Here is a 13,387-nt window from a genome sequence, read left to right on the forward strand (position 1 = left end):
GCCATTCACAACTCTGCCCCGAGCTACATCACCAATCTTGTCTCCAAATATCACCCAAACCGTCCTCTCCGTTCTTCTCAAGACCTCCTACTCTCAAGCTCTCTCGTCTCCTCCTCCCACACTCGTCTCCAGGATTTCTCCAGAGCCTCTCCAATCCTCTGGAACTCGCTACCTCCACCGGTCCGGCTATCCCCTACTCTTGCTACCTTCAGACAATCCCTGAAAACTCATCTATTCAGGGAAGCCTATCACGTCTCAAACTAATCTCCTACCACTTCCATAAACTCATTCCCAACAGTTATAACCTTCTGTACCACCTGCCCCACCCTTTTAGATTGTAAGCTCTTCTGAGCAGGGTCCTCTTAATCCTTTTGTATTTAATTGTGTTGTAACTGTATTGTCTCCCTTTTATATTGTAAAGCGCTGCGTAAATTGCTGGCGCTATATAAATCCTGAATAATAATAATAATAATAATAATAATTGGCTTCTGTCCAAAATTGGCCTTAGTATACGAATGGGGACCTTGGATTGTGGGCTCCTTGAGGGTAGGGACCGATGTGAGTGTGCAATGTACAGGGATAGGGACAATTGTAGACACTCACTCAGGTTGAACTGGATGGACTGGTGTCTTTATTCAATCTTACTAACTATGTAACTATGAAACATTGTTTATTAAATACGATGTTTTGGGCAGATACAATACATTTGGTCTTGTCTATTTGTCTAAAAATAAGTTTGGAACATTGATGTCTAGATGTGTTTGTAACTAGAATGAAATGCAAGCTTGATTCAGTGTAATGTAAGGAGAGGACACTCAGGACTCAGGAGCAAGAGTGCGGGACACCAGAACAAAACTTTTTAAGGTGTCCTACACAGGTGCTCCAGTGGATACTTGGGGCATCTCCATTTGTGAAAATTGACAGAAAAAGTTAAGTATTCCAGCTTGGGTAAGGTAAAAAATCAGGTCTTCAGCTTGGAACTCTGTCCAAAACAGACAATTGTACCCCATTTCCCAGCAATGTTTCATATTCCTATTTCTGGACTCATATCTGTGTGCTAAGTATACCTTTTGTTTCATTCTCATAGGGAAGAAAAGACTCGGAGGACACCACTCAGAGGACACCAGGAACCCCCCCACATGAGAAAGAAGGGGACCTCTGAAAAAAACACACCCCGAGGATCTGGATGAAGGAGAGGTGGAGGAAGTGGGTGAGATTGTCACTATAACAGGTGAGTGCCTGACACTCCAGCTTCAGGTACTACTATATGTATACCTGCATATTTCTAAATACATGTTTTTACTCAAATTTTTAGGTGATGTGCTGGTTGTTGAAGAGTAAGCTGAACATTCCACAAGTGCAAGTGCACAAAGGCTAATCAATGACCTCATGGTGTGGAATGGGGAAATTGACAGCATAAGGAAGAAACTCAATGTTATGGAACAACAAATGAAGAACATGATTGATGTGAATCTGAATTTCTTCCAAATGCCACCATTTTCACTTTTTGTGGACTTTCCTAAAACTTTTTTTTGACATTTTAAAAGCCAAATTTTGAAGATACACACGGTGTGTCAACATGTGCTATCTGCCATCAGGGGATATATATGTACGCGTTTTGTGGGAGCAACCACTTCCTAGTAACTCTAGTGAGAGGAATTGGTTGCACCCCCAAAACACATCCATTGATCCCCCCCCCCCCATGATGGGAGATAGCACATGTTGACATTAGTCATGGGATCAGGAGGGAAAGACCCATTTTGACTCCCAAATTGTGTGCATCTTCAAAATTCGGCTTTTACAGGGGCGACATCACCCCATCTGATGAAGAAAATATCTTGATATTGCCGACACTATAATGTGTGATATTGCCTTCAGTTTTTCTACGTTGAACTTTGTAAGTTCCAGAGTTTGGTATGTTATGTTTCTAAACAGGCATGTTTATACCAAAAAAAAAAAAAAAAAATTGTAAAAAAAAAATGTAACTCAAAATTTTATAATGCACATGTGAATGTGCACAGAGTAAAAACTTTGCTAATCAACAATCTGTGGCTTCTTCTTTCAATGCTTAATACCAGTTATTTTGTGTTTACAGTGACAAGGGGGCTTATTTACTAAAGGAAAATCTACTTGGCACTACAAGTGTACTAGGAAAACCTAGGAGATAGTCAAAAACAAACACAAGCAATAAAGAAATTTCAAGATTTTATCAGATTCATTTATTTTTTATTTAAAAAAATATTCACACATTGTGTGGCATAGCAATGGCCCCCCTTACCTGTGAAATTTACGGATGATATGGGGTGCCAATCCAGGATGGCCAGTATCCAGGCCCATCAGGGGATTCTCAGGAAGTCCTGCCTCAGGCCCAACTGAGGCAATATAATTTTGGGCATTTTTCCTTAAAAATTGTACAATATGCAGCAGGATAAGATGATGTGGTTGATTTTGTACTCCGCCATATAGATTGCTGTCAGAAACTGGCAAAACCGGCTGGCCATTATCCTGAAGGTATTCTCAATGACTCTTCTCGCTCTGGAAAGGCAGTAGTTAAAAACGTTCCTCTCCGGGGTGAGGGTCCTTTGGGGGAATGGCCTCATCAGGTGCTCACCCAGACCGAACGCTTCAGCAATAAAGATGATAGTGTCAGGAAAAATAGTTTTCTCCTGAGCTCAAGGAATCCTGAATGATTTACAGATATCAAAGAAACAGGATAGTGTTTTTAAAGAAATAGATGAATTAGCTGGACCCACAGATTAAAAATTATCTAAATAATGAATAGAACCACCATAAGGATATAATACAGATAAAACCTATTGAAGAAAAGATGAAAAGGCTTCAAAGTAAAAGCAAGATAAAGAAAAACCCATTGACATACACATATCATAATAAAACTGAAATTTGAAATGGAAACCCAAAGAACTAAAACCTTGAGGATGAAATGGTAGTAGGCAAAAAGCTGATTTGACATCTATTTTGGCTAGTAATGAATATTGACCATATTGTCTGAGTAGAATTAGTGCCTCGTCAAAAGAGGCGTTGGAAACTGAAGCTTCAAAATCAGAGACTTCATCATTCAGAGATTTGCCTGGGGGTAAGAAAGGTAATGAATTAGTCGAAAAGAGCCAGGCTCCTTCATAGGGACTACACAGAAGGTGAGACTCTAAAATTAGTAAACATTTCTGACAATCTCACTGGCGTCTGGCCTTTTAACATCACTTGATTGCTGCTGATTGGAATCACTTGATTGCTGCTGATTGGCAGATGCTTTGCGAAAACATTGACGAGCAGAGTTGGACACTGTGCAGTATGAACATTTACGTCTATATCTACAGTTGGAAAAGAATTTACATTGCTCTTCATTAAGAGCAGAAGGCTTATTCTGAAATAATGGCTTCTGAGGAAGCATTAGGTTCAGCCACAAACCTACATCCTTAATTCACTAGCGTAATGAGGGGTGGACTGACTTTTTTTTTTTTTTTGGTTCGGAGCTCCCGTGGGGAAATCCCCATGCCGTTTTTATCAATGAACTTTTATGTGTATTGCGGACCGACAATTCATTGTAGCCGCGAGTAGTTTTAAATTACTTTTTTTCCTTTAGAAATGTCATTTTGCTTTCAGACTGCTCTAAACACGGGAAACATGCACCACTTTACAGGCATACTATAGACACCCCCCCCCCCTCAGGTATGACATTTAAAGGAATATTACACTTTTAATGTTTCACTTTAAGCATTATTAAAATCACTGCTCCCGAAAAAATCTGCAATTTTTAAAACTTTTTTTTGCATTGATACATGTCCCCTGGGGCAGGGTCCGGGTCCCCACACACTTTTTATGACAATACCATGCATATAAGCCTTTAAAATTAGCACTTTTGATTATTCATGTTCGCGTCCCATAGACTTTAACGGTGCTCACGTGTTTGAACAAATGTTTTGCCTGTTCGCATGTTCTGGTGCGAACCGAACGGAGGGGGGGGGGGGGGGGTCGGCTCATCCCTAGCGCTTAGGAAAAAACTAGATCCTTTCCTTGAGGCTTAGCCCATGGACTTTTTTTCATACATATATTCCATCTTTTCTAATTCCATCCTACCTGACCGACTGGCATTGAGTGCATTCTTGAGTTCTCTATAGAAGCAATAACAAACCACACTATATACAGTACTTTGGGTAAGTAACTATGTACATTTCCAACCCCATTGATACATCACTCTTACCATTTCACACTTCTTTTTACTTCCTCCTTTCCTCCCTTTTTTTCCCCCACCCTCCTTCACCTCCCCCTCCTTTTTCTTCCCCCTTTCCCTTCCCCTCCATCCCCCTCCTCCCCGTTTTTTCCTCCCCTTCTCTCATTCCACTCCTACCTTCTTCCTTCCCCTCCCCCTCCCTTCCCCCTCCCCCCTTTATCTCCCTTCCCCTCTTTTTTAATCCTCTCCTTTCTTCTTTTCACCTTCTGCAGAATCCCCCCTTTCCCTTCTCCTACCTTCTCTCTTTCCCTTCACTCCTTCCCCTTCTCTTTCCTTTTCCCTTCCATTTCCTCTTCTCCCCCCGCCCCCCATCTCCACTTCCCTCCTCTTTCCCTTCCTCTGTTTCTTCCCTCCTTTACCATTTTCATCACTTCCCTTCCTTTCTCCTTCTCTACATTTAGTTTATAAGGTTCATTAGACTCCTTCATCTGCCTATAGGGGTTCCCCCTCCGTCATTTTTCCTCTGTTGTGGTGAGGTGGAGCCTCTCCACGGGCACAAAGGCCCAACCTAAGTCCCTCTGAGGCGGCGTCTTCCGTTTACAGTCTCTGGGAGAGTTGAAATGCATGTATTTGGAATACAACTGTACATATCGATACACATAGAAAATCAAACTCTCATTTGTAGACATTTTCAAAGCACACTCTCTTAAATTTGTATTAATTTGAGTATTTTGACTTGCACACTTCATGCATGCGTAAATACCGCTGTTCATAAATAACTATGTAATGTACTGTATGTAGATATTATTGACGTTCCACAATATAATATATAGATTGTATTAACAAGTGTTTTACGTGATATGACATTTATATATACCTATGTAAAACAAATGTATTACTATATCTTTTTTCTACTTAATTGTATTTTTATTTATGGAAATCATGTCACTCATGTATTTTTTATCAATATTTTACTCATAGAATTCATGTGAGATCCCATTGTGCTATTAGCAAGACCCTGACGAAGCGGAAACTGTCCGCAAAATGCGTAGGCCACATCTTTTCTAATTGTATGGGATTTGCACACTCTAATTTCACAAAGAATGTAACTTATCTTAACCTTTTTATTCTTAGAAGGTACTGCCTTATGGCAGATTAATAACGTTTATATATTTACAATAATATTTGTATTCTATTTTTTTTTATACTTCCCTGAGGCACAAATAAGTCCCACCCCGTTTTACCTTTTTTTGAAACATAGTTGCACCAATATGCTGCCCACCTTGTGGTGTACCAACAACTTGTGCGCCTTGTAATGCACCAATATGCTGAACACCATGAGGCGTACCAACAACTTGTGCACCCTGTAATGCATCAATAAGCTGTGCACCTTGTAAAGCACCAACAGAATGAGCACCATGAAAAGCACCAAGAGACTTTGCACCTTGAAGGGCACCCAGAGATTGTGCCTAGTAGTGCACCAATAAGTTGTGCATTCTGCATTATATCCAAGTAGTGTGAACCCATTGCTATGCCAGCAGGCTGCATTAAATCAGACAGGTGAGGAAAGTACCCAGCCCCAGCAGATTGGGAAGTATTAGCATATTTTTTTTTTAAAGACAGACACTTTGGGACAAGTCCTTTATTAAAAAATAAAAAAATAAAAATGTCCAGGGATGTCCATTCATCTTCTATTCCACCGCGACAAGCAAAAAAAACAAAAACGCAACAGCTCCTGCTGACTGACGCTTCTCTTGCTTTGACAGCTGTTATATAAATGAGGGCGGGGCCACCTGGTAATGTAAACAGGGCACCCTGCCCCCTCTGATGTCACCGGGTGGCCCCGCCCTCAGCAATATAACAGCTGTCACCGGCGGGAGAAGCAGCACTCAGCAGAGCCTCCCATAGAGGCGGAACTGTTTTGGCTTTTTTTTTTTTTTTTCGGGCGGCATGAGATGGATTTACATCGCTGGAAGGAAAATGATAAATGGTTTTCAACATTTTTACAAATAAATATGTGCAAAAGTGTGGCACGCATTTGTATTCAGTCAATACTTTGTAGAACTTCCTTTTACTGCAATTACAGCTGCAAGTCTTTTGGGGGAAGTCTCTACTAGAGATGGATTAACTTCCGATGGGACGTTTCATAAACGTGAACCGCGAACGCGGCCAAAAGTTTGCGAACCGCAAAGTTTGCGGCGGGCCCCATTGACTTCAATGGCAGGCGAATCTTAAAAACCTACAGGTCATATTTTCAGCCACAAAATACTTACTAGCTATGCACACATAGTCCCACCACATGGCCACTGACATAACACATGTATGAAGTGAATCTGGGATCGACAACTACAAGCATTCTTTTTTTATCTGTGAAATATTGACAATTCAGGACTCAGGAGCGCATGACGGCAATGGAGGAGAGGAAAGGTCAGGGTAGGCTATGAAGAGGGTGCAGGAGATGATTACCAGCACCGTGATATAGAGCACTGACACCAGCACCGTGATAGAGAGCACTGACACCAGCACCGTGATAGAGAGCACTGACACCAGCACCGTGATAGAGAGAGAGAGTACTGACACCAGCACTGTGATAGAGTGCACTGACACCAGCATTGAGAAAGAGAGCACTGACACCAGCACCGTGATATAGAGCACTGACACCAGCACCGAGATATAGAGCACTGACACCAGCAACTCGCTGCTGGGCCCCAAAAATATGACACCGCTCAACCTCTTCAAACAGGAGGGTACGGGCATATAGTACGGTGTGCTTTTTTTGTACAAGGAAGTGAGCCAAATGTAGAAAAAAAGGTCTGTGTACTCGATTAAATAAATCGTTTAAAGAGATATACATGGTCTACTGGTCACATGTGTTGAATTCCTCTGAGATCCATGCCTCATTCATTTTTATAAATGTGAGGTAGTCAACACTGTCGTGAGCTAGGTAAGTGCGCTTATCGGTCACGATCCCCCTTGCTGCGCTGAACGTCCTTTCAGACAGGACACTGGATGAGGGGCAAGCCAACAGTTCCATTGCAAATTGGGCAAGCTCTGGCCAGAGGTCAAGCCTGCCCACCCAGTAGTCCAGTGGTTCATCACTCCTCAGAGTGTCCACATCCTCACCTTCCCCACCGCTATAATTAGAGATCTCAGAGTAGGCAGCAACAGCGGGGACCAACCTCCTCCTTGGGCTGATCTGAGTACTGTCGTCAGACTGCTGAGTGGCGGTTGTTGCTACCTCCTCTTCCTGATCCAATGCCAAGAGTGGCTGTGCATTGGAAATGTCTTGATATGGATTGGAAAATAATTCCTGTGACTCAAGCGGAAGGTATATGTTGGTGGTGGTGTTGGTGCTAGTGTCTGTGGGGGTGCATATAGCAGAGAGTGAAGAAGAGGGTGCAGATCAAGAGGATGAGGAGGGTGCAGGAGAGTAAGGCTGAGTGAGCCACTCAACCAAGTCTGGTGCATCCTTTGACGTAATCGCACGCATCTCTGCAATTTGCCACTTTGGCTCAAGCCTGTTGCTCCTGCCCGACCCCTACCACCCCTGCGGAAGGGCCTGCCTCTTCCTCTGCCTGTCATTTTTTAAATGACCCTGTGACAAAAGCCTCTAGAGAAGTGCAGTATGTATGTGGAAGAAGGTATATAACACCCCGCTTCAATCTGTCGTTTTTGGGGGCCACTGGTCTATCACACCAGTTATAATACTTTTTTTTATTGCGTTTGTCACTCTTTGTAGTATCGCTGCAGAACCGCTCAGCAGTCACAATGCTGCACAGTGGAAATGCACTATACTATGCTTTCTATATGTGCAAGTATTTTATACGTGTATTACACCACTATATACTGCACACCAAATAGTACACCTATACCAGTCCTTAAAAGGACCTTTGTGGACCTAGTAGCTAGTGATTTGCAGACTGTCCCTCAGTCCCTACACTGATAAAAGACAGCTGCAGAATTGGGTAGCAGTCAGCAGCAGTGCACCAGCAGCCTATATACTGTACACCTATACCAGTCCTTAAAAAGACCTTTGTGGACCTAGTAGTAATAGCTAGCTAGTGATTAAACTGATTGTCCCTGCTCCACACAGTTACCTGTCTCTACACTGACAAAAGACAGCTGCAACCACCAGCACAGCAGTGCACTGAACCCTATATACTGTACTACACCTATACCAGTCCTTAAAAGGACTTTTGTGGACCTAATAGCTAGTGATTTGTGTCACTCCCTGCTGCACACAGCGTCCTGTCCCTACAATGACATAAGACAGAATGTAAAATGGCCACCATCAGATCAGATCTATTTATAAGTTAGGGGGAATGTCCAATTGTCCATGTGCTGAAATGTCTCAATTGGCTGTCCTGTACCCCATGATGGATGTGTCATCATGGGTCAAAGTTCTTTCACACTGTAAACACATATGTCCGCTGGGCGAATAGCGGCAATAGTCCGCCGATCGGGCGAATCGCGAACACGCAAAATTTGCCGCGAACCGACCGCCGGGCAAACAGTTCGGCCATCCCTAGTCTCTACCAGCTTTGCACATCTAAAGAGTGACATTTTTTACCATTTTTCTTTGCAAAATATCTCAAGCTCTGTCAGATTGGATGGGGGATTCTCAATTAGATTTAGATCTGGACCTTGACTGGGCCATTCTAACACAAGTTTGCTTTAATCTAAACCATTCCATTGTAGCTCTGGCTGTATGGTTTAGGGTCGTTGTCCTGCTGGTAAGTGAACCTCCGCCCCAATCTCAAGTCTATTGTAAACTCTAAGCCTTTGTACACACGGTCTGACATTCCGATGGAAAATGTCTGATCGGACCGTGTTGTCGGATAATGCGACCGTGTGTGGGCTTCATCTGACTTTTTCCGTCGGCATGTCCCACCAACAAAGTTTCAGAGCTGCATATAAAAATTTTCCCACAACATGATCCGATCTGACTTTGTCCTTTCGTTTGTAGAGAATTCCGATCGGACAAAGTGCCACGCATGCTCAGATCAAATTCCTAGACCAAAGCTATTGGCTACTAGCCTGAACGTAGTCCCGTCGTAACTAAATAACATCATCACGTTACTAACAATCGGATTTTTTGAAAACTTTGTTCGACCGTGTGTGTGCAACACCAGTTTCGGACAAAATCCGTCTGAAAAAATCTGACAGATTTTGTTGTCGGAATGTCCGACTGTGTATACAAGGGCTAACAGGTTTTCTTCTAAGATTGCCTTGTATTTGGCTCCATCCATCTTCCCATCAACTCTGATCAGCTTCCCTGTCCCTGCTGAAGAAAAGCATCCCCACAACATAATGCTGACACCACCATGTTTCACAGTGGGGATGGGGTGTTCAGGGTGATGTGCAGTGTTAGTTTTCTGGAACACAAAACCTTTTGCTTTTAGGTAAAAAATGTAATTTTGGTCTCATCTGACCAGAGCAACTTCTTCAAATGTTTGCTGTGTCCCCCACATGGCTTCTCTCAAACTGAAAACGGGACTTCTTATGGCTTTCTTTCAAAACTGGCTTTCTTCTTGCCACTCTTCCATAAAGATTTGTGAAGTGTACCGACGGAATTCCACTCAAGCTTGGTTTGCATACACACGGTCACACAAGTTCTCTGAACTTTCAACCGTCAAGAACGCGGTGACGTACAACACTATGACGGGCCAAGAAAATGAAGTTCAATGCTTCCGAGCATGCGTCAAATTGTTTCCGAGCATGCTTTGGAATTTTATGCGCCGGAATTTGTACAGACGATCGGAATTTCCAACCGAAAAATAGAGAACCTGCTCTCAATCTTTTGCTGGCTGTAATTTGGCCAGCAAAAGTCCGATGGAGCATACCCAGGGTCGGAATTTCTGACCAAAAGCTCACATCTGACTTTTTCTGGCAGAATTTTTGATCATGTATATGGGGCTTAATTGTTGTCCTGTGGACAGATTCTCACACCTGAGCTGTGGATCTCTGCAGCGCCTCCAGAGTTACCATGGACCTTTTTGCTGCTTCTCTGGTTAATGCTCTCTTTACCCAGCTTGCCAGTTTTGGTGGACGGCCATGTCTTGGTAGGTTTGCAGTTGTGCCATACTCTTTCCATTTTCGGATGATGGATTGAACAGAGTTCCGTGAGATGTTCAGTGCTTGGGAGATTTTTTTATAACCTAACCCTGCTTTACACTTCTTCACAACTTTATCTCTGACCTGTCTGATGTGTTTCTTGGCCTTCATGATGCCCTTTGTTCAATAAGGTTGTCTAAGCCCTTGTACACACGTTCGGACATTCCGACAGAAAATTTCCGATCGGACCGTGTTGTCGGATAATCCGACCGTGTGTGGGCTTCATCTGACTTTTTCCATCGGAATGTCCGACCAACAAAGTTTGAGAGCTGAATATAAAAAATTTCCAACAACATGATCCGATCGTTTGTAGAGAATTCGGATCGGACAAAGTGCCACGCATGCTCAGATCAAATTCCTACACCAAAGCTATTGGCTACTAGCCTGAACGTAGTCCCATTGTAACTAAATAACGTCATCATGTTACGAACAATCCGACTTTCCGACAACTTTGTTCGACCGTGTGTATGCAACACCAGTTTCGGACAAAATCCGTCAGACAAAATCCGACGGATTTTGTTGTCGGAATGTCTGACCGTATGTACAAGGGCTAATAAACCTATGAGGGCTTCACAGAACAGCTGTATTTATAATGAGATTAAATGAGATTAATGAGATTAATGAGATTAAATTACACACATTACTATTTACTAATTAGGTGACTTTTGAAGGCAGTTGATTACACTAGATTTTAGTTAGGGGTATCAGAGTACAGGGGGTTCCCGAGTTCCGAACCTCCGATTTGCGAACAACTCCTACTTACGAACGGCAGGTGGCGCCGGTGGGCACATCGGAAAACATCGCAAAACGACAGCGTAAAACATCGGAAAACACCACTCTGAGCAGGTGTGTCCGAATTATGAACAAAGCCGACTTAGGAACAAACAGCCAGTCCCTAACCCGATCGCAACTTGGGGACCCCTGTAAAGGGGGCTGAATACAAAAGCACACCACACTTTTCAGATATTTATTTGTAAAAAAAAATTCTGAAAACCATTTATCATTTTACTTCCACTTCACAATGATGTGCCACTTTGTGTTGGTCTATCACATAAAATCTCAATAACTTACATTTACGTTTTTTGGTTGTAACATGACAAAAAGTTGAAAATTTCAAGGGGTATGAATATTTTTGAAGGCACTGTATATTCCATTTCTCATATTTTCATTGTTTGAATAATAATATTTCCCAACATATTATCCAGATCAGTTATCAAGTCACTAACCCTCACCTGAGTGATGGAAAAGCATATCCAACTTTATTCCGCGTGACGCCAGCTGATCGGGTCCGTTTTGCGGCTCTTATTACGTTTTTGCAGCATTTTGGATGGAACTGGATTGGAATAATAACATCGTGGGATGGCAGCGGTGATGAGGAGGCCCAAGAACTGAGTAACATGATGAGCCAACATGGGATCTGCACAGAATATATCATCCAACTCAGTTCAAATATATTAAGTGATGCTCAGACATTGAGAATTATTTCGAAATCAACATCTAAGGTTATCGTAGTATGTGGAAATTCCATGATGTACTTTAATTTTCTTAATTATCCTTTATCCCCTGGTATAAAAGGTATCACATTTATTTTCCCACCATCGTGGATTAGGACAAATAATGTAAATTATGTGAACGAGAATTTTGTTAACTGTAGCTTCATATTTCTGTGGCCACGAGAAAATAACCCAAACATGGACGTTTATACCAAGGCTATCAACTTCTCCAGCTGCTTAAATGACCCCATAATGGAAGATCTTTGGATTTTTACATTTAACTGCCTTTCCCCAAACCCGGAAAAAAATCTCTATTTTAAATTATTTGATATCACTCTAAATCCTTGTACAGTTACAAAAGATCTTTCCTCGTTGTATACTTATATAACTCCAGCTTCCTATGTATACAGGGCTGTGTATGTTCTGGCCCATGCTCTACACGAAATGTACATGAAGAAAAATAAATCCGAACAACATGGATTCCAGCACAGAGTAAGTTGGGTAATAAGTTTTTATATTACTGTGATCCTATCAGGGGAGGGCTGGCAGCCTTCGGCCTGGGAGTCAAGTCCAGTCCACCGAACCACCGAATCAGCTCACCATCCATGCCCACCTGGTTTTATAACTCATACCCAAAGAGTGCTGTAATAAAAATCAAAAGGTGCTTCGAAAAAGTATTACACGCGACCGTTTTTTTACCGTCAGAATAAACTATTTCTGACGGAGTTCCGCTGAAGCGGACTTGCCTACACACGATCACACCAAAGTCCGATCGTTTATAACGCGGTGACGTACAACTGGACTAGAAAAGGAAGGTCAATAGCCAGTAGCCAATAGCTGCCCTTGCGTCATTTTTGGTCCGTCGGAACAGCATAAAGGCGAACTGTTTTCCCGATAGGAATTGATTCCGTTGGAAAGACTTAAAACGTTCTATTTCTAGGTCCGTCTGAATTTTCCAAAAGAAAAGTCCGATGAGGCCCACACACGATCGGAATATCCGATGAAATGATTCCGTCTGACTTTTTCTGCCGGAAAGTCTGACGGTGTGTACACGGCATTATGTGAATGTACAATGTATATGTAAAGCGCTGCGTAACTTGATGGCGCAATATAACTGAAATAAATTTAAATAAATTAGTGTAAGGGCGTGCACACTTATGCATTCATATTATTTATTTATTTTTTATTTTTTTGCTTCCCTCCACAAAAAAGATTTCTGTTTTTTGTTCAACTGAATGGTACAGTTTATAGGTCACATTAAGGTGGAAAAAGTTCTGAAATTACTTATCTTTGTCTCATTTGTTTATATTGCAGAGACCTGACATTTTAACAGGGGGTGTGTAGACTTTTTATATCCACTGTATATAGTTTTAGCCTCTAAATGACATAATTCCCATCAATACAAACACAGAACAATAATGAAGTACCGTATGGGCCGGTTCACACTGCTGTGCAAATCACATGCGACGTTTGTGTGATTCGGACCAAACTCATACAGAACCTTTTTTGATCCACACCAGAATCGTATAGCATAGGTGTTCATACCCATGTGATACAATTCCTGTCTGAATTGATACTTCGGACTGCGATA

General features: G+C 42.2%; 1 protein-coding gene across 1 annotated transcript in view; it reads left to right on the forward strand.

Annotated features, from left to right (window-relative positions):
• LOC143958237 (vomeronasal type-2 receptor 116-like) overlaps nucleotides 1–13,387 on the forward strand; it is a gene marked incomplete at its 5' end in the record, with an annotated part of 86,218 nt that overhangs the window by 20,398 nt on the left and 52,433 nt on the right. Inside the window, 2 exons of the mRNA XM_077467754.1 lie at nucleotides 1,316–1,337; nucleotides 11,442–12,288. Coding sequence (XP_077323880.1) covers nucleotides 1,316–1,337; nucleotides 11,442–12,288 — 869 coding nt within the window. The remainder of the gene's footprint in view (nucleotides 1–1,315; nucleotides 1,338–11,441; nucleotides 12,289–13,387) is intronic.

Source organism: Lithobates pipiens, unplaced genomic scaffold (genome assembly GCF_037356315.1).
Source record: "Lithobates pipiens isolate NorthernLeopardFrog02 unplaced genomic scaffold, aLitPip1_a1.2 Scaffold_6, whole genome shotgun sequence".
Lineage (NCBI taxonomy): Eukaryota > Metazoa > Chordata > Amphibia > Anura > Ranidae > Lithobates > Lithobates pipiens.